The 19,722-nt window shown below is 30.6% G+C and overlaps 1 protein-coding gene across 1 annotated transcript in view; it reads left to right on the forward strand.

Annotated features, from left to right (window-relative positions):
* Positions 1 to 19,722, forward strand: part of LOC100211175 (uncharacterized) — a 78,619-nt gene that overhangs the window by 2,817 nt on the left and 56,080 nt on the right. Inside the window, exons 6-7 of the mRNA XM_065809069.1 lie at positions 17,823 to 17,969; positions 19,626 to 19,722. The exon at positions 19,626 to 19,722 is cut by the window's right edge and continues 71 nt beyond it. Coding sequence (XP_065665141.1) covers positions 17,823 to 17,969; positions 19,626 to 19,722 — 244 coding nt within the window. The remainder of the gene's footprint in view (positions 1 to 17,822; positions 17,970 to 19,625) is intronic.

The following is a 19,722-nucleotide window of genomic DNA, read 5'->3' on the forward strand; positions in this document are numbered from 1 at the left end:
GCAAATATTTTTCATTTTCAACATTTTTATAGGTGGTTTGCGAGAAATTGACATTCGACTGGCAAAAGATATGTGTTCAATTAGTATTGAAGCAACACCTGGTTTTAAAAAGTGTCCTTAATGTTGAAAAGAAGTAATAAAAAAATATATGATTGGTCTGCCTTACAAGACCACAATGGTGAAGATTTTTTTGGAACAAACATTTTTTGATAAAGATATAGAAATTGCACAAGAAAAAGAACTTATCAACACCAGTTTTGATAAGTTAGATGTATCACTAGTAAAGTTTCATGGGGTTCCACAACATGCTAAAATTTCTCCAGGGAAAAGAAAATTAATGCAATCTACTTATGTTTTGTCAAAAAAGCTATCAGTTATTCTTAATGTTAACGCAACAGACCCAAAAAATGATGTTACTGAGGAGCCCAATGTTAAGCATCAGAAAAAAGCTGAAGATCTAGATAAATTGATACTTTCAATGCAAGATAAGCTGAATACGGCAAACAGAAGAGAAAAGATTCAGATTTTGACATTGGTTCCAGATTCAGGAAAGCAGCTGAAGTATTTAATACATCAAAGTTAACCATAACTAAAGCAAGAAAACTTAAATTTAAAAAAGGAAACTTCCAAGTAAACACTTCCAGAAAAAACTAACATTGTTTGAGTTGAATCAGATATCATTGATAAGGTGGAAAGCTTTTATTGTAATGATCAGTCAGCAGTTGCCAGGTTACAAAAAGATTTTGCAAGTGTATCCAAAAATAAACATGTATCAAAGTGATTGCTTTTTTGCAATTTAAAAGAATTATATATTGAATTCAAACTAGAGCACCCTTACTCCAAAGTAGGATTTTCTAGATTTGTTCGGTTAAAGCCGAATTGGTGTATTTATGCCAGTCAAAATGGAACCCATGCTGCTTGTATAAGTACAATACACCAAAACCTAAAGCTTATGCTAAGTGCAGTTAAACTGCGAAATTAAACTTATTGAAATTCTTAGTGAAAAATTAATAGCATAACATCCCACTTACATGTTGCTAAAGCACAAGGTAAATATTTGAATACATTAAAGTTCTCTATACCCATAAATGAAACTATTGTTTTGGTTAATTTTGCAGAAAACTTTTAGTTTGTCATACAAGATGAAATCTAGAATTACCTCTGGAACTAAGAGCAATGCACACTACATCCTGTAGTTATTTATAAAAAAATTATCATGGTGCTATTAAAAGTCAACCGTCTTTATGTTTTATATATGATGACTTAGCACATGAATTTGGATTCATTTATTGTATAGTAAAAAGAACTGTTCAATTTGTACAAGAAATGTTTCCAAATACCACAGAAATTCACTATTTTTCTAATTATTGTGCTAGCCAGTACAAAAATTGCAAACATTTTTAAAATTTATGCCATCATGCTGAAGATTTTGGGATGCAATGTGAATGGAATTTCTTTGCAACATCACATGGAAAGTCACCATGTGATGACATTGGTGGAACAGTTAAAAGACTTTTTTTAAGTGCTAGTCTTCAATGTCCAATTGACTTATTACAAATTCAGAACCTTGAAGAAATGTTCAAAATTTCAAAGATGAAATATTTGGCATCTACTTGTTTTTTTTTTATAGGCAAAGATATTTTTTCAGTCCATAAATCTTTGTGTCTTCGATTAAATAATGCAAAAACTTTATCTGGTACAAGAGGTTTCCACCAATTATTCTGCAGGATACAACAAGCATAAATGTCAAAAGAGTCTCTGAGCAGGAGGAATTTAATCTAACATTTTATCTTACTTGCTCAACACAATATCTTCAAGAAATCATTGCAGGAAAATGTTATATCTGCAAATATGATGTGCTTATTTGGGTTGGTTTGTTGTTAAAAGTTGATGAAAAAAATGAAGACGCTCTTGAAAAATTCATGCATCCTCATTTACTTAACAATTCATTACACTGGCCAAGTAGAGATGATTGTTTTTGGATTCCTAAGCCCCATATTCTAGTTATGATTAAAATACCATTATCTTTAAGAACAGGACGCATATACCAGATGATTTCCCCAAAATCCAATCTTTATATTAACTCAATCATGCTTTTAAAAAATCATGCTTTTTATAAAAGAAAACCAGTTTTCTTTTATAAGCAATTTATGAATTAATCAGATGCAAGTTCTGGTTTTTTATAGACCAGTTTCTTATTTAAAACTTGTATTCATGTAATTTTTTAAACTCAATATTTTACATTTATAATAATTTTTTTCATTTTATATATTGTTAATGATTTTTTTTTATATAATGGAAGATTTCAAAATAAGTAATTTCTTAATAAGTAACATCTAAATATATTTTTTCATTATAATTCATTTGATTATTTATAAAAGTCCTTGAAAAACCTCCCTCTCAATTATAAATAGCTATTGGTGAAGTACAATCCCCATATTAATATAGTTCTAAATATTTTCATTGAAAACAAATATTATATTCTGATTCCTCACCTTAAAAGCTATACTGGTGCTAATTTTCAGCTTAATCACAAGTTTAGTTAAACAGTAACTTGTAAAACAAAAACTATGGTAAAATCTAAAAACTATTGCAAAATTAGTATCTACTAAAATTGCATCTCTTTATCGTGCCCGACACTTTCTTACTCCGGATTCTATTCTTTATCTCTATAAATCTCAAATCCGTCCTTGTATTGAATAATTTTGCCATATTTTGGGGTGGATTTTCCAATGATGTCCTTTCTTTTTTAGACAAGTTGCAAAAACACAATGTAAACATAGTTGGACCTGCTCTTGCAGCCAACCTCCAACCACTATCACATCGTCAGAATGTTGCTTCTCTTTCTCTTTTCTACAAATACTATAACGGGCACTGTTCCAAGGAGCTAGTGTCTCTTATGCCATCTACTAAAATTCATTCTTGTGTTACTCGTCATTCAATTAGGTCTTTCTGTGACTGTTCCTAAGTGCTCCAAAAACTCTTATTTGTCTAGCTTTATTCCTCAAACATCAGTTCTTTATAATTCGCTTCCTTTATCTTGCTTTCCTGATTTATATAGTTTACAATCTTTAAAGTTGTCTGTCAATTGCCCTGTCAATGGGATAATAAGATCTAGTGAATCTTGATTAGATTCTGTTTTCCTTATCAAAAACACAGGGCATAACGATCTTTATGCATTTAGATTTTTTTGCCACAGTTTCATATTTTTACTATCTTAATGGCATACTAGTTTCAGGGGATTAAGACCATATTGAAACATGTTTGACTTGCTTTTAATCATTTCTTTTGATGCTTGTTGCCCTACTCCATCACAGCCATCCTTATAACACATTTTATATTCATCACCATCTTTTTTTTTTTTTTTTTGTTATTTCACCTCCCCAAGGCCCAGAAGGCCACTACAGATGAGGAGGCTACTTAATTGTGGTTATAACCCTCTCTCAACTCTATAACTCCGAAACACAAACCTTGACGAACAAGGCCGCTGCGCGGAGAAACAAGTTGAGTGCGGTACTACCAGGGACGTGGTGGGGATCTACTGGAATAAAAGAATCTTAAATTATTTTAAAAACAGAATTAATTGTCATTCTTACAAGTTTTTTACACCCATTTTCGAACTTCTGTGAACTAACTGATAATCCAAAATTTTTAAAAATTATTTCTTTAATGACTGAATATATTATTGAGTTAGCTTAACAGCTTTGTCAGCTTTAATAAATTGTATGAAAAAATCTAATTCAGTGAGAGTCCTGTAAAATTTAGTCTCAACCTAGAAAAATTTATTATAAAGACATGTTATATATATATATATATATATATATATATATATATATATATATATATATATATATATATATATATATATTTTTTAACATCTTCGCTTCCAACAAGGCTGCAAGCAACCACTATTAGAGTTGGAAGTTACTGGAAGAGAAAAGATAAGGATTGCCCCCATTTAGTATTTGTAGAAAAGAGAAAGAGAAGCAACATTATGACAATGTGGTAATGGTTTGAGGTTGGCTGCAAAAGCAGGTCCAACTATGTTTACAATGCGTTTTTACACCTTGTCTAAAAGAGAAAGGGCATCATTAGAAGATTGGCCCCAGATATGGCAACATTATTCCATAAAAGACTGCATTTGAGATTTATAGAGATAGAGAATAGAATCCGGAGTAAGAAAGTGTTGAGCTCGATAAAGAAATGCAACCTTAGCAGATGCTAATTTTGCAATGAATTTGATATACAGTTTCCAAGAAAGATTTGAAGTCAGAGGTAATCCTAGAAGATGAAAGGTAGATTACTCATTAAGTACATTACCCTTCATAAATATAGGTAGATCTAAATTATTGCAATAATGATTGGCTGAAAAAAATTGGGTTTTATCTGAGTTAAAGTTCACCAGCCACTGTGAGCCCCATGCTGTAGCAGAAGTGAGATCCTTTTCAAGCTCAAATGCCCCCTCCAAGCAATCAGAGAATGTTGACTTCTTATCATGACAAGAATAAATGGTAGTATCATCAGCAAACAATGCCACCTTTAATGTGAAATTATCTGGAAGATCGTTGATATAAATTAAAAAGAGTATAAGGCTAAGGATTGAACCTTGAAGAACCCCAGAAGTTGCAAAATATGAAGAAGAGTGTTGTCGAGAACAACTTTTGTACTATGATTGAAAAAGAAGGATTCAATAATCTTAAAAATGTTACCTGATACACTGTAAGAAGAAAGCTTATGGAGAAGATCAACATGCCAAAATTTATCAAAAGCTTTACAAATGTCAAGAGTGATAGCCTTAACCTCTCCACCTCTATCTAATGCACAAAAAACCTATCGGTTATTACTAGTTGCAAATTAGCTGTAGAACGAGAAGATCGAAATCCAAGAAAAAACAAGACTCTGATAAGCACTTGTTAAATAGTTTTGAAAGCATAGACAACAGAGAATACGTTTGCAAGACTATAACAGATATGTTGTCAGGACCACAAGCTGTAGAAGAGTCTAGGCAGGAAATCACTTTAGATACAGAAGCTGGAGTGATACGAATGTCAAGCAATGGATCAACCTGTTTGATGACTAAATCAGGTAGAATGCAACTAGTGGAATCAGGAGATGATATCAATGAAAAGTTCTTAGCAAACAATTCGGCTTTGTCTTTAGGTGAGGTGACAAAGTCTAAACCATACAAGAGAGGTGGAATTACAGATTTGCCCTTATTATTGATGCTATTAAAGATTCTCCAGAAGTCACGAGAGCCTCATTTTTGTGATACAAGATTTCATGACCTGAGAATAGTGGGCTTTGGTGTTAGACAAAACCTTTTTACAATGGTTCCTAGCAGTACTAAACAGATATCTGTTTTCTGGAGAATTGTTTTACTGATAGATATGGAAGTAACAGTTTCGATTAGAAATTGCAGCAGCACAATGTGAGGAGAAACCATGAGAAGAGTGAGGCTTGACCTGGAATCATTGAGAGAAAATAAAAGGTTCTATGCCAGCCTGAAGTTATGTAAGAAGCACATTCGTCTGCAGGAAGACTAAAGATTTCTACCCAAGGGCCATCATGAAGAAAATCCTAGAAAGAGTCCCAGTCAGCTTTCAAATAGTGGTAAGAGGTACGATGATAGGGGGATTATGCTGATGAAGAAGAATAAGATTATAGTTTTAGAGAGATCAAACTGTGATCAGAAGCACCTAGGGATGAAAGTGGAGAAACTGAGCACTGACTAGGATCAGAAACAAGACATAAGTCGAGTAGAGTAGGTAAATAATTCGGATTGTCTGGAAACCAAGTTAGAAAATTGACTACTTGAATTAGGGATTGAGAAAGACAAAAGTTGTGGGCTTTAATGCCTGCAGAGTCACTGACACTTGAGCCCAGCCATTCAGTGTGATGAGCATTAAAGTCACCAACAACAACAATATTAGCTGATGGATAAAGAGAGAGGGCTCGGTTGATATGATCAGAAATAACATCAAAAAGAGTGTCGTCTCGAGATGAATAAGAGCAATATAGAATAAGAGAAAGGCGTTAGAGTGAAGTGGTGCTAAACGAAAGCACTTGAAAGAATAGTCTGTCAATTCAAACCTAGTTTCCCTACAAATAGGTGAATTCTTATGAATGTAAATGCCCAGGCCAAGCATGTGACTATTGGAGTCTTTACGAATTAAAGGAAGATAACCATCAACACAAAGAACGCAAGATAAGACAGCTGAACTCAAATGTGTCTCACAAAGAGCAAGTAGGTCTGGTGAACTTTGCAAGAGATAAGACTCAGCAGAAGAAAAGTTACTTCGAAGACCACGAATATTAGTGAATGATAGGTTTAGAAAACTTGGTGGTGACAATGGTTTTTTGTGTTTTATAGTTTTTGGTACTTTACACATTTTTAAATTTGTTAAAGAACTTGACTCAAAGCATAGACAGTACTCAGTACATTGTTCAATAGCGTAAGCAATTACCTCATTTCAACTAATAAACCATAAGCCGTAACAAAGGGCTCCAAATGTGGCCTTGACATTGCACGCTAAAAGAAGAAACAGGGATACCACCCAAATGCAACATGGCACTGTTAATACTTTGATATTTTTCAGCTGTTGATGGAATCAGCCTCTCTGAGAGGTACCAAAGAGTTTGAGAAACCTGTTTTCCAGCCGGCCTCAGAATCATAAAACTGAGTTTTAGAGCTGTACCCTCATTAGGAGATAATAGAATAAGTTGTCTAGTCATAAAAACAGAGACACAAGCAAAAGCTATGCATTAAATCAAGAAAATCCAGCATTTAACATTCTATACTGGTATTCATTAAAATACATCTTCCCCAGCTTATTAGATGAGAAAGGTGTGCAAGGCTCATCATCAAATTGAATCTGTTTACCCCTTAAGTCTTTGCCTAGGAGGCTTTCTACAAGACAATAGCCGAATGCATTTAACATCTGCTCAAGATGAGTTTTTTTATTGTTGGAAAGCTTATTTTTTCCTCTTTAAAATGAGTAATTAGTATTTTTTTTTGGGGGGGGAGGGGGGGCAAGGTGTGATGTCACAATGATTAGTAGAAAAGCACAAAAATTGATGTTTTTGGATGAAAAATATGATTCTGTTAAGTTAGTAAATGTAATATAATTTTTATATTCATTACTCCTAATTTTTTGTAGTTGGTTAAATAATGAACTGAAAGCTAAATAATAACTAAAAGTATGATATAGGGGCAGAGGGGGACTCTATTTTATCAAATTTTTTCGAAAATTTGATGTAAAGATGTGTGTATAAAACAAATATTCCTTTTTTTCATATAAATACTTATAAATTTGATTACAAAAAAGTTTATCTTGGAAACTCTTAAAAAAGCAGCTAAGTGAATCAAAATTTAATTTATGTAAAAGCATCTAAGATGTGACAGTCCTCGACTGGTTTGTTTTCTTCGTCTAATTATCCCACATTTGTACAGTTAATCCCATGACAGGTAGGATAAAATGATGTGCAGTAAATTCCCATCTTTCTGCAGGAACATCAATTTGAACACAAGTTTTTACACCCACATTGAACAACCTTTAGGATATCCTCTGGACCTGTGTTTTTGTCTGTTGCTATTTGTGAGGACATTTAATTTCCATCCCCAATTAAGTGGGTCAAGGTCACTGTCACTTAGACATTTCCAAATTCGCACTTGATGATCTACTCTCAATCCACGATAGTAAACAGCTCAAGGAGAAGGTGGAAGAACAGAAGGATCTATGTGAGCCCGATCATAGTTTACCATTTCCTCATACTTTTACTTTTGTATTTGTTGAAGATTTGATGTTGAGGAATGTAGTAGCTGAAAGAAACAAATTGATGCATTTCTAATCTCATCAGGCAATTTATCATTGTGGTAAAAAATATTTGCTGCATCGCACAAATCTTTGACTTCAAGCTTTTTGAAAATTGAAATCTTTCCGAAATTTTGAATTGCTAATGTTGTATCACAACCTGTAAACGCGTGTGCGAAAAGAATATTGTTAATGACATGTTTTGCTGTACTGCCAATAATCTGATCTATCTCAAAACATTCACGCTGGCAATCATGTCTCTTTGTCATACTTGTTAAATATATTTTATGTATAGACTCAACTGATTTACAGTGGTGTAATAAGAGGTAAAGAATATCTCTGTCATCTGCAAAGATTGTGACAGGTTCTGTCACAATCTTTGCAGATGACAGCGATATTTGATTTTAATGTTTATAGTATCAGAATGACAAACATACACAGTTAAACCTCTTTCTCTTAATTTAACTTCTAGAAATTTGGATAAATGATTTTTTGTTGGTGTGATTGAAGAAAATTTACTTCTATCAGACGGACAAGGATTGCTTTTATGTATTTCAACTGCAAATTGTGTTAAAGATCTACACTTTATACGCGTAGTGTCTTTTGTAGAATTTTCAAATCCATCGAATGCTACTACACTAACTTTAAAGTAATTTAGAAGTTGAATGTACTTTTCAAAAATGTTATCAAATATTTCACCCTTATTCCGATCGCAACAGTATAAAAGAGTGCCACGATTGGCAACTCTTAAAGAATTAGGAGCATACGGCATAGTTATAACTGGCTTTGTTAGATAATTTTTCAGCTTGTGTTTTTTAACACTGATCATAAGACTATCATTAAATAGTGACATAGGAATAAAGTCAGTTTATAAAAAAATAGTCTTCAATTTCCTTTTCTGGTTTTTTCTCAACGATAACTGATAAACACAAAAATAATGTCAAGGGATCAACTGATATATTTTCATTGTTGACTTTAATATTTGAGTAGAGTCCTTGAAAATTTTTAAGTTGATTACTTTTCTTAAAGGATACTTCAGTGTATACCATATCATTCATTTGTGCATGTATTGATGCACCAATGCTTTCCAAACAATCGCAAGTCGCCTGATTAAATTCATCTACAAGCCTTGAATCCTCAAGATGTTCTCTTATATCAAATGGGCTATGAGAATCAAACCATGATTTAATTTTCTGAAAATCTTCATGCTTGATCCTTCCCATTTATTAATTTTTACCCTTTGTTGACATAACATCAGTTGTTCTATTGGCGAATTCCAAGTCTATAAAAAAGGAATATTTAGTCTTATTTATACTTATGCATTGAACTTGCCTGAACATGAAACACAGTTTCAGTAATTCCTTTGCCAACAACTCCTGTTTTGCCCTTCAACGATTTCATTAATATCTATTCTATTAATAAATCTGTCTATATTCCAGACCAACTCTTTGAAGTGCGCCTTATTGTATGTTTGCCATTGAGGAACTGTTTATATACTTCTGGGTGAGTGCATGCTAATTCATCTACTGATTGTAAATATAAATGTAATGATTTTGTATAGTTATTGTGCCTAGTCAAGGCGAGTAGGTTTAATACATTTTGTTGTAGTAATATGTAGGTTCCAGTTACTAATTCTTTCCGCTCGAATAAACTTTTGTGCAATAAATATACAGTGAATATAGTTTAGCCATACTTTTGCAGTTCGTGATTTCGCCATGTATTCTTGTTGCTTTTTTTCAAATAATAAAATTAACTTCTTTTCAGTATCACCATTTTTATTATGCATATTTGAGTTGTACATTAATTTAATTTCAGGTTTTTCTTCATTGCTTAATTTAATCCAAATTTCCTCCAGCAATATGGATAAGATAGCCGATGCAGCACACATATAGCCTTAAAGACTTTAAGCAATAGCCTTTCAAGAAAACATATTGGTGACTGTTATTGAAGCATAAACAGTTTCAAGAGCAGTTTTTAATCCACTTGCTTCAATCAATGTTCCAATAGCTCCATAAAAACTCATTAACTGATGAAATTCGGCAATCCTAGTAAAAATGTTCATTTTCTTTGAAGCCGCAATTTTGTAGACTTTGACATGAAGCTGTTGATCAAATATCATACAGGGCATTCCAAGTTGTAGCTTTTCTGACTGTATTACAATAAAACTTAACAAAGAATATAAGGCATGGAAATCAGTTGCCTGTAAGTTGATTACTGGAAGCATGGTTACTTTAGATTAGGGTTGGGAATACCGGGATCCTGGGATCCCGAAATCTTGGGATTCCCCGGTTTTTAACGATCCCGAAATCCCGGGATTAAGCATTTAATCCCGGGATTTTTTTTGAAATCGTTTTCAGTTGAAAATTTTTAAATTAAATTATTTTTTTCGTTCGATTGCATTAAAATCCGAACTTAACAATTTCGAAATTCTTGCAGTTATGTTTTTGAATAATTGGATTAAAGTTGTTATAACAATTGAAATTGGATTGCAATTACATTCTTAAAATTTTTTGATGCTTAGTCGCATTTATTCAAGTTTCTGACAATTTTTATCTCGAATAGACGTTATCTGTTTGTGACTATTTTAAAGTACAAGTTTTAATAAAAAATAAAATTGCTGGTTTTTTGAACAGTAAATTTTCTAAAATTATAATGGCTTTGTACATGGAATATGACAAAAAAAGTACTTCTGCTGTTTGGAAACATTTTTTAAGAGAAGAAAAAGGGCAAACAGCAATGTGTAAGTCTACTGACTGCAAAAAAATTTTATAAATTGGAGGTGGTTCAATGAAAGGTCTCCATACGCACTTACTTTCCGTCCATAAAATTAACCTCACACTAACTACTATTTCAGTAAACACACGAGATGAACCACCAATAAAAAAAAACAAAACGTTAACCAATTATTTTCCGATATTGGAGTGAGAAGAAAAATCACTTCCTGCTACACCTGCACGATTAACAGCCATTGATGGGATTTCGTTCAACGTGATATGCCATTCTAGTGATATACGTGCTTAATTCGTATAATGGGATCAATGTCTGCAGATAAGTGTATTGAGCTATTAGAACAAAAGCTTGCACAACATGGACCTGATTTGAGAAAAGATATTGTTGGTATTATGACTGACGGAGCAAGTGTGATGAAAAAAGTTGGGAGAATATTACCTGTAAATCAACAGTTATGTTTTGCCCATGGTGTGCAACTGGCCGTTATTGAAGTACTATATCAAAAGCAGGATATAAAACAAGAAATAGATCAGCAATTCGACGAAGACGAACAATCAGATATAGAATACGATTTTTCAGAGAGTAACTCTTGCGAGGATGATGATTTTTCTGACAACGATAAACTGGTTGATCTTGATGCTAGTCATAATTGGCATCGTGGAAACGCATTTGATGTTACTGAGGTAAATTGTGGTCAAGTGATCAGAAAGGTACGAAAAGTAATAGTAATGTTTAGACGATCACCAAAAAAAACGATATCTTGCAGAAGTATGTTGCGGCTGAATTTGGGAAACAAATAGCTCTAATTAAAGACTGCAAGACAAGATGGAATAGTCTTTTGTCAATGCTTCAACGCGTCTATTTATTAAAAAATTGTATACAAAAGGCATTAATAGACATAAGTCTACCGGAAGGTGAATCTTTGGCTTTATCTAATATTGAGCTTAAAACTGTATCTGCTATCATTAATGCGCTAATTCCAGTATAAGCAACAGTTGAGGCCCTTTGCCGTCGGGATGCTAATTTGTTTACAGCCGATGTTGCCATAACTTTTATGTTAAAAAAACTTAAAGATGCTAACAACATTATAAGTCAAAAGTTGCATTCATCTCTCGTTCTTCGAATGCAACAAAGGCGTACCAATGCAAGTGGGATCCTTCAGTATCTGCACAATGGTAGAACCAACATTCAGTCCGAATCTGAAATAGAGCTAGTAACAGTTCCGACTTCTATAAAATGTCGCAAATTAATAGTTGAGTTACTTGAAAGGCTAGACGCTACAAATCCAGCTACATCATTAACAGCTAATGAGTCTGAATCAGAAGTTGAACTTTCTGTTTCAAATGAGGCTCGAAATTATTTCTGGTTCTTCTGACTCTTCATCTGAATCTATTTCTTTTGCTCTTAAAAACAGCAAAAGAATCACAGATGAACTTAATAAAGCTATAAAAAAGCACATTTGCCCAGCATACCAACTCGATGTGAGACGTTATCAATGAAAATTCAAAAGGAAATGGTGTTGTTTGAAAATGGAGGAACACGTGGTGATTTTTTGCAAAGAGCGTATGATTTTTTAATGACTATTAAGCCTACCAGTGTGGAATCAGAACGTGCTTTTTCTGCGGCCGGACTTTTTGCAACAAAAATAAGAAGTCGTCTGGGGGATGAAACTTTGGATGTGCTCTGCTTCCTCAAAACGTATTTTAAGAATAATCAAAAATAATTGCATACGTATATTATATCTACAAAAACAACGTCTTTATAATTTAATAATTAAGTATGTATAATATTAACAAAGCAAAGAACTTCCTTGAAATTTGTAAGTTTTTTCTAAACATACTGTAAATGTCTTATTAATTTCCTTAAAATTTTTCTAAAATAATATGTTAAAATCTTTCAAAAACAGGTATTTCAAAATCCCAGGATCCCGGGAATAGGTAAATGTAATCCCGAAATCCTGGGATTTTAAATATAGCACGGAATTACAAACCCTACTTTAGATATAGGTAGGACATTATTAACTTGACGACTCATATAGGGAGCCCAACTAGGGCATTGTAGCTCAAAGAAATATGACGTGTTCCAAAGTATATTGACAAGGTTTGGCTTTAAAGTGACCTAAATGAAACAAAAAGAAAAAGTTAACCATGATCGGCTCATATCATCAAAAGTCTCAAATTAAATTTTATCTATAGAAGTTTTCATTATATTTTTAAGATTTACATGAAAATTAAACACTTTTTTTTGAAACACAACTAAGCCTAGTTAGAGCTTGATGTAGTAATAGGTCTTTCAAATTTTCACATGGCAATAAATGTGGTATCGTACTTCAATGACTGCAAGATTGTTTATATTCAAAAGTCTAGCTTCAATTGTTTTTGATGAAAAGTTGTTACCTTCTTAGCATAATTCTAGAGTTGCATGACAAATTTTTGTTGACTTTGTTCTTACTTCTATGAAATTATTTCCCTCAGGATAGTGACTGTCAAGTGTACACATATTTACACAATAAAAAAATTGTTCTGTAAAATTTTAATAAACTTGTTCTAATCGAGTTGAACGTTTTGTTTCTGTAGGAGTTTCCATTGATGCTTGTGATTTTTTAATTGATTTTGATTGATTTAGTTCGACATAATGAGTGAATATAAACCTTTTCTCCTGCCTCTTGTTTTTTAATACAGTTCATAAACCAATACATTCAAATCCAATTTTGAAGCACATTTAATTAATTTTTCAAGAGCTTCTTGGTTGACAACATCTCTTCCAACTCTTGCCCCCACTTGGCTCAACAAATCTCTTTCTAATTTCTTTTTAGTCCATAATTTTTGAGTTTTGCTAGAAATTAATTTTAAAAGCGTTTACAAATCAAAATTTTGCAATTAAAACATATATTTTGAATTATTTGTACTATCATTTGCAAGAATAGATAATTTGTTTTAAAATCTAAAAATAGCAAATCATTACATAATTATATAAACACCAAGATAAGTAAATTACTAAAAAGTTTCTGATTAAAATTGCCAAAACAAACGATTATTTTTTGAATGCATAAAGAATACTACATTCTAATAAGTTTAGAATTTGAAATGTAGAACTGCAACTTTTTAATACCTCTGCCTATTTTTACTTACAAAAACACAGTTTAACAAAACTATTTGGCAAAAACAAACAAAAAAATAAAAAAAGATCCTCTGGGGACGATGGCCCCCGCAGCTCCATGATTCAACACTTTTAATATCATTTAAATATAAGTATTATTATAGTTACAGTGCAACTTATTGTATAGTGTTTTTAAAATTCATTAGGAAAATGTAAAGTTTTGTATTTTACCCCCTAATCTTTGTGGTGTCATAACTTTTTTACCCCAAAATAAAAAAAATACCAAATACCCATTTTAAAGAGAAAAGTATAAGCTTTCCAACAATATATAACATGTCTTTATAATAATTTTTTCTTGGTTGATTCTTTTTTTGGTGAAATTCTACAGGACTATGATGTATTTTACATTTTTATCTTCCTCTATTACATTAATTTTTTAGTTTGCTTTCCTTATGCTGAAACACAAACAAAATCAAATCAAATAAATAAATAAATAAATAAATAAAAGTAGAACATTTTTCATATTTGTAACCATAAATAATTAATTCACGTTTTAAGAAAAAAAACAACTGTTTACCCGTTCAACCTTTTAAAATCATGTAAATAAAAAAAGTTTAACTTGCCGTAGTTCCCTTTGAAATACTTTAAAAAAAGAAATGTTAATTATTTTTATAATGTATGCCACAATAGAGATAAGTTATCACTCTTGAAAAAGTTTTAATCTGGTTTTTTGTTAAAAACAACAACACAAATTTACAACAAAATTACCTAAAAAACCCCATATTTAGCGGGGCCAGGACCCCAGTAACTTCTAACTGTCAGCATCAGACAATGAGAGATCATTTCTAATTTTTTTTCTAGTTCATTCTTAACATTAACTACAATTCTATCTCTTTTGAGAGTTTTCTTTTAAAGTTTTTTTAGAAGTATTTTATTGTTTTTAGTTATAGCCTATAAACCTTTTTTGTGAAGTCTTTTTACAATCATCCTCTCAGATAAATATTTCGGTACAGTCTTTTAATGTGTCTTTTAATAATGATTTATATTTGTTTTGAAAGTCTAATAATATTTATATATTTTATATTAATTGTTCTTTGAGATTCTTGTTGTAAACCTCAAAAAATTTCAATAAAATAAATGAATTTGAATTTTTAAATTTTTGATTGGAGAACCCAACAATGCGGTAGTGGTGTAGTAGTAGGTTGCTGGGCTCATAAGCCAGAAGTTCATGGGCTCATAAGCCAGATGTTTAATTTTCATAAGCTAGGTGCTGGGCTCATAAGCCAGAAGTTTGATTTTCACCACTTCCCTGGTAGTAAAGCACTCAACTTGTTTCTCTGTGCAGCAGCCTTGTTCATTAAGGTTTGTGTTTCAGATTAGAGTTAAGAGAGGGTTGTAACCACAACTTAAACTACTAGCTTCCTCAACTATAGTGGCCTTCAAAAAAAGAAAACATTGACTTGAAATTGAAATTGAGTAGTAAACTTATGAATTAAACAGTTGGTTTTTGCGACAAACAGTTAATATATTATATTGCTCACAGAAATATGTGCCACCTATTGCAGCTTTTTCCTTTCCAAACATTCGTTAAATTTAATGGACTTTTCAATAACAATATGTTGATTTAAAAAGAGTTGAGTTTAACATTTTATTACAAGTGGTTGTTATAGCACTGGTTTTTCGTTGAAGTTATTTTAACTTTTTTAATTGCTTTTTCCAGCATTTAGACATGTGATAGAAACTGTTAAAATGAAAAACATTGTTTTTACTCTTTTTCTAAAACCTGTTCTGCATTCTAAAACCTGTTCTGCATTCTAAAACCTGTTCTGCATTCTAAAAACCTGTTCTGCATTTTAAAAACCTGTTCTGCATTCTAAAAGTGAAGGCGTCCAAAACTTTATTTAACTATACTTTTAAGCATTAATATATTCTTTGGTAAAGTTTGAAATCTAATTATAAAACATGATCCTATTTAAAAGATAAAAATTTTTATTTAAAAAAATATTTTTTCTTTAACAGAAATTACTTGGGGCATTTTAAAAGGGTATTTTTGTTCCAGTTTTTTGATATGCAAAAACTTTGGTGCGTGTGCTAAAATCAATTTTTTTAAACTTAAATTCTCAAATTTTTTTTTGTTTAACAAATTTTTTAAAATACAGGAAAATTAGTCTTAACAAATTCTATCAAATTTCTAATAATTTGTTTAAATAAAAATAATTTTTCAAAGTATAAAAAAAAATGATTTAAATAATCTAATATAGACTTCTTGGTTGAATGGTTATCATTAAGTTTATATATCAGAAAAAATGAAACAAGAAGATGAAAACTGCTTTTACGCTATCGGCTGCCTAGGGCATGATACTAAAGTAGTCGTAAACTTAATCTTTTATGAATTCATCATTCTTTGCAATGACATCACAAATGGTAGAAGTCTTTATTTAATGGTGATAAAGACAAAGGAAAGAGAAAAGGAAAAATGTCTTTTGAAAAAAAATTTATAAAATTATCAAAGTTTGTAATTTTCAATTTTTGTTTGAATAAATGGATAAAAAATATTTATATTTATCTATAAAGAAACTTATAAGATTTTCTTAAAAAAAAGAAATTTGTTTTGTTCAGAATGCTGTCAAAGATATTAAATATTTTTTACTCCTGCAACACAAAAATAACTGTTCAAAAGTCTTAATTATTTCAAAGAATTCCGATTTTGCTGAAGGAGTTGTTTCTTGTAGGCTAAACGAAGCATCTGTTGCTGGTGACACTGCAAATATAAAACAGAATAGAAAGCTTTTTCTGTTAAAGTGTATAGAGACCTACCACTTGTAAGACTTATAGGTGAAACCATAACGAAGATGAATATACATCATGTTTGTCTGGGTTGTGTGGTGTTAGTAGTAGAGTCAGAGATTTAAAATAATGTTAAAAAAGTTAAATTACAGGAGGACATCTACACTGGTGTTACAAACAGATCACACAAAACTTTTGTTGTGTGATGATGTTGATTTTTTTTAATTTTATGCATGCGTGGTATTGATGGAGGACTAGAATCTTTAAAGCTTACCATGTGTTTGTTGGAAATATAGAAAATCATCAAAATCTGAACACACTTTTTTAACTCCTTTAACTCAATTAAAGTTTATCTTGGTCTATTAGAGAGATTGTCCTTGGTTTATCTATAAGTACTTTAAGAAGATATACATGTTGCTATTGTGATGGCCAATCAAAGGGAAAGAAGTTCCATGGATTTTTGGATCACTAGCAGATAAATTTGGAATATACAAATTAGATAGCAAACCTCATATGCAATATTTCAAAAATATTATCAAACAAGGTTTTTAGATTAAAAATTGAATGGGGTAAATTATTAACATTCTACCATCTGAACCAAGTGAGAATATTATCTAAAAATACCATCTTACTAAACACCATGTAATTATTATCATTGATCTCTTCTTTGCATATATAAAAATTTGAAGAGCTTTCGTAAAAAAAAAACTGTTATTAGTCATATCTATAATGGTGGTTTTGATGAACCTACATCATGGTAAAAGACATAAAAATATTAGTACTATTATCTTAAACAAGTTAATAGTGGTTTTAGAAAGGTAATGTTAGCTTAAAGATGCATTTGTGAAGAAGGTTTTACTTTAGAAATACTGGAAATAGTGGTTTAAAAACCCAAAGTAAAAATAGTCTAATAAACCTCTAATAAAGTATATGGTTATATTTGTCTTTGTCATTGTTTCTATTTTAATTACAGGGTTTTGAAATAATTTAATTGTAAATATTCATTCTGTTATGTTAATCTTTTTCTTCTCTGGTTCTTTTATTTTCCTCATTTCATTTCCAATTCACAACTTTTTAAGTTTACTTTTTCATTTTTTACACTTATTTATAACTCCTTTTTTAAAAAGTGAAGTTGTAAAAAAAAAAATAACATGTGTGTGTGTGTGTGTGTGTGTGTGTGTGTGTGTGTGTGTGTGTGTGTGTGTGTGTGTGTGTGTGTCTGTGTGTGTGTGTGAAATGTTTTTATTATATAAATATTTACTATTAATTATATAAATTTGTAATAAAGCTTATTAAATAGTTGTTTAAGTTGATTATAGTATAATAGATATATAATATAAACAATTTTTCAAATGAGTTACCTGTGACAATTATATTTTTCTATTTCAATTTTAGATACTACCAGGTTACACAATGGTAGCTCTTTTCAACCATACAGAAAATATACTATAATCAAAATGATCATTGATAACAAGGGGCTTATTTTAAAACCAGTTATAAATATTTCTAGCAGTTTTATAGCAGTAATAAAGTATATTTTTGGTATGTTGTTGCTATTTTTTTTTATTTAAAAAAAATGTGAATGTGTATTCACATTTTTTTTATATATGTATATGTATATATATATATATATATATATATATATATATATATATATATATATATATATATATATATATATATATATATATATATATATATATATATATATATATGTTTATTATCATTTATATTGCAAGGAGAAAAAACTCTCTTAAACAGAACATGTGTACAAGTTCTGCTATAGACAGGCCTATATTTTTGTCTATTGCTAAATGATGTATTGCCTCCTCTTTATGCCGAAGCTGGTCTTGAAACTGCTTCTACTTTTTTGAAATCTTGTTAAATCATTAAAATCGTTACAGTAAATAAGTGTCTTTATTGTGAAACAAAATCTGTGAAACAATTTTTTTGACTATAGCAGTTAACATGATCCTAACTATTTTTAATTTAATAACGTTATATGCAGTCTGTGCTTTCCAACCATGAAAAAAAGTTAGCTTATGAAAAGGATCCATCTTAAGATACTATTGGCTTTGGTTATGTATTAGTATTTTAATTATGAAATGCAGTTAAGTTAGTTAAAAGTTAGTTCAACTTATAACTATTTTCATAAAGCAGGAAAAATTAAAAAAAAAATCAATCAAATTTGGTAAATCAATAAATAAAGGTCTATACCGTGTAACAATACCAATTGTAAAGGTCTATACCGTTTAACAATACCAACTATACGGTAACAATACCAATTGCGAAAAAAGTGGTAGATTGGGCCAATACCAATGTCTATATATACGCAGAGCTGTACTATTGCATTACCGTAAAATTTTAATAAATTTTTAGTACTGAAAGAAGAAACTTTTCGATTAGAAACTATTTTATTAGGAGTTTTAAAAATATTTTTTAAAAATATTTATTCACAATAACATCAACAAAACACGAAAATAAAACATTAACTACAAATTAGAACAACAGTTGAAATGAGTATTTAGTTTGCATGCATAATCGAATGCTTCTAATTTACATTTACATACAACATTTGATTACCTTAAATATAGAATAAGCACTAGAAACATTGGTAGAAACAAAATGTTATAGCACTGAACAATCTTCTTGTGATACTCTTTGAGTATCACAAGAAGACCGGAGAGTACCTAATATCAAGAGATTGGCAGACTATTGTTATTATACAGACCATAAAAATAAAGCAAATGAGAAATATAATAGTATTAATGGATGAGAAATATGATGGTATTATAACAAATAAAGAAATTAAACAGACAAAGAAATTGAACCAATAAAATCCTGTGATGATATTGATATACGTAAGCTCATTTTAGAATTTGATGATAAGTGTAACCATCTAATTCAAACGGTTGAAGATTAGTTTAAACGCATTTTAATAACTTATTTTAATCTTATTTTAATAACTAGTTTAGTATAGTAAAACATGAACGATATGAATTGTATAATTTTAAAAGCTAACAGCATAGGCCTGGATCTAATTTAAATATTATGGTTGTGTAAACTTTGTCATGTAATTTTTAATATTTCAATTTTTCTAATGATTTTATTGCTTACTTATATTAAATTGCTCATACTAAACTTTCTTACTATTATATTATAGTTAGATTAAAATCTTTTATATTAAACTTTTTGTAGGGGAAGAATATACTCAAGATGTTGAATATGTGCCATTAAATGAAAAGAAAATTGTTTTTTTGAAAAGTGTAATGGTGTATCCTTTTGACGAAAGTTC

This window comes from Hydra vulgaris, chromosome 11 (assembly GCF_038396675.1).
Source record: "Hydra vulgaris chromosome 11, alternate assembly HydraT2T_AEP".
Lineage (NCBI taxonomy): Eukaryota > Metazoa > Cnidaria > Hydrozoa > Anthoathecata > Hydridae > Hydra > Hydra vulgaris.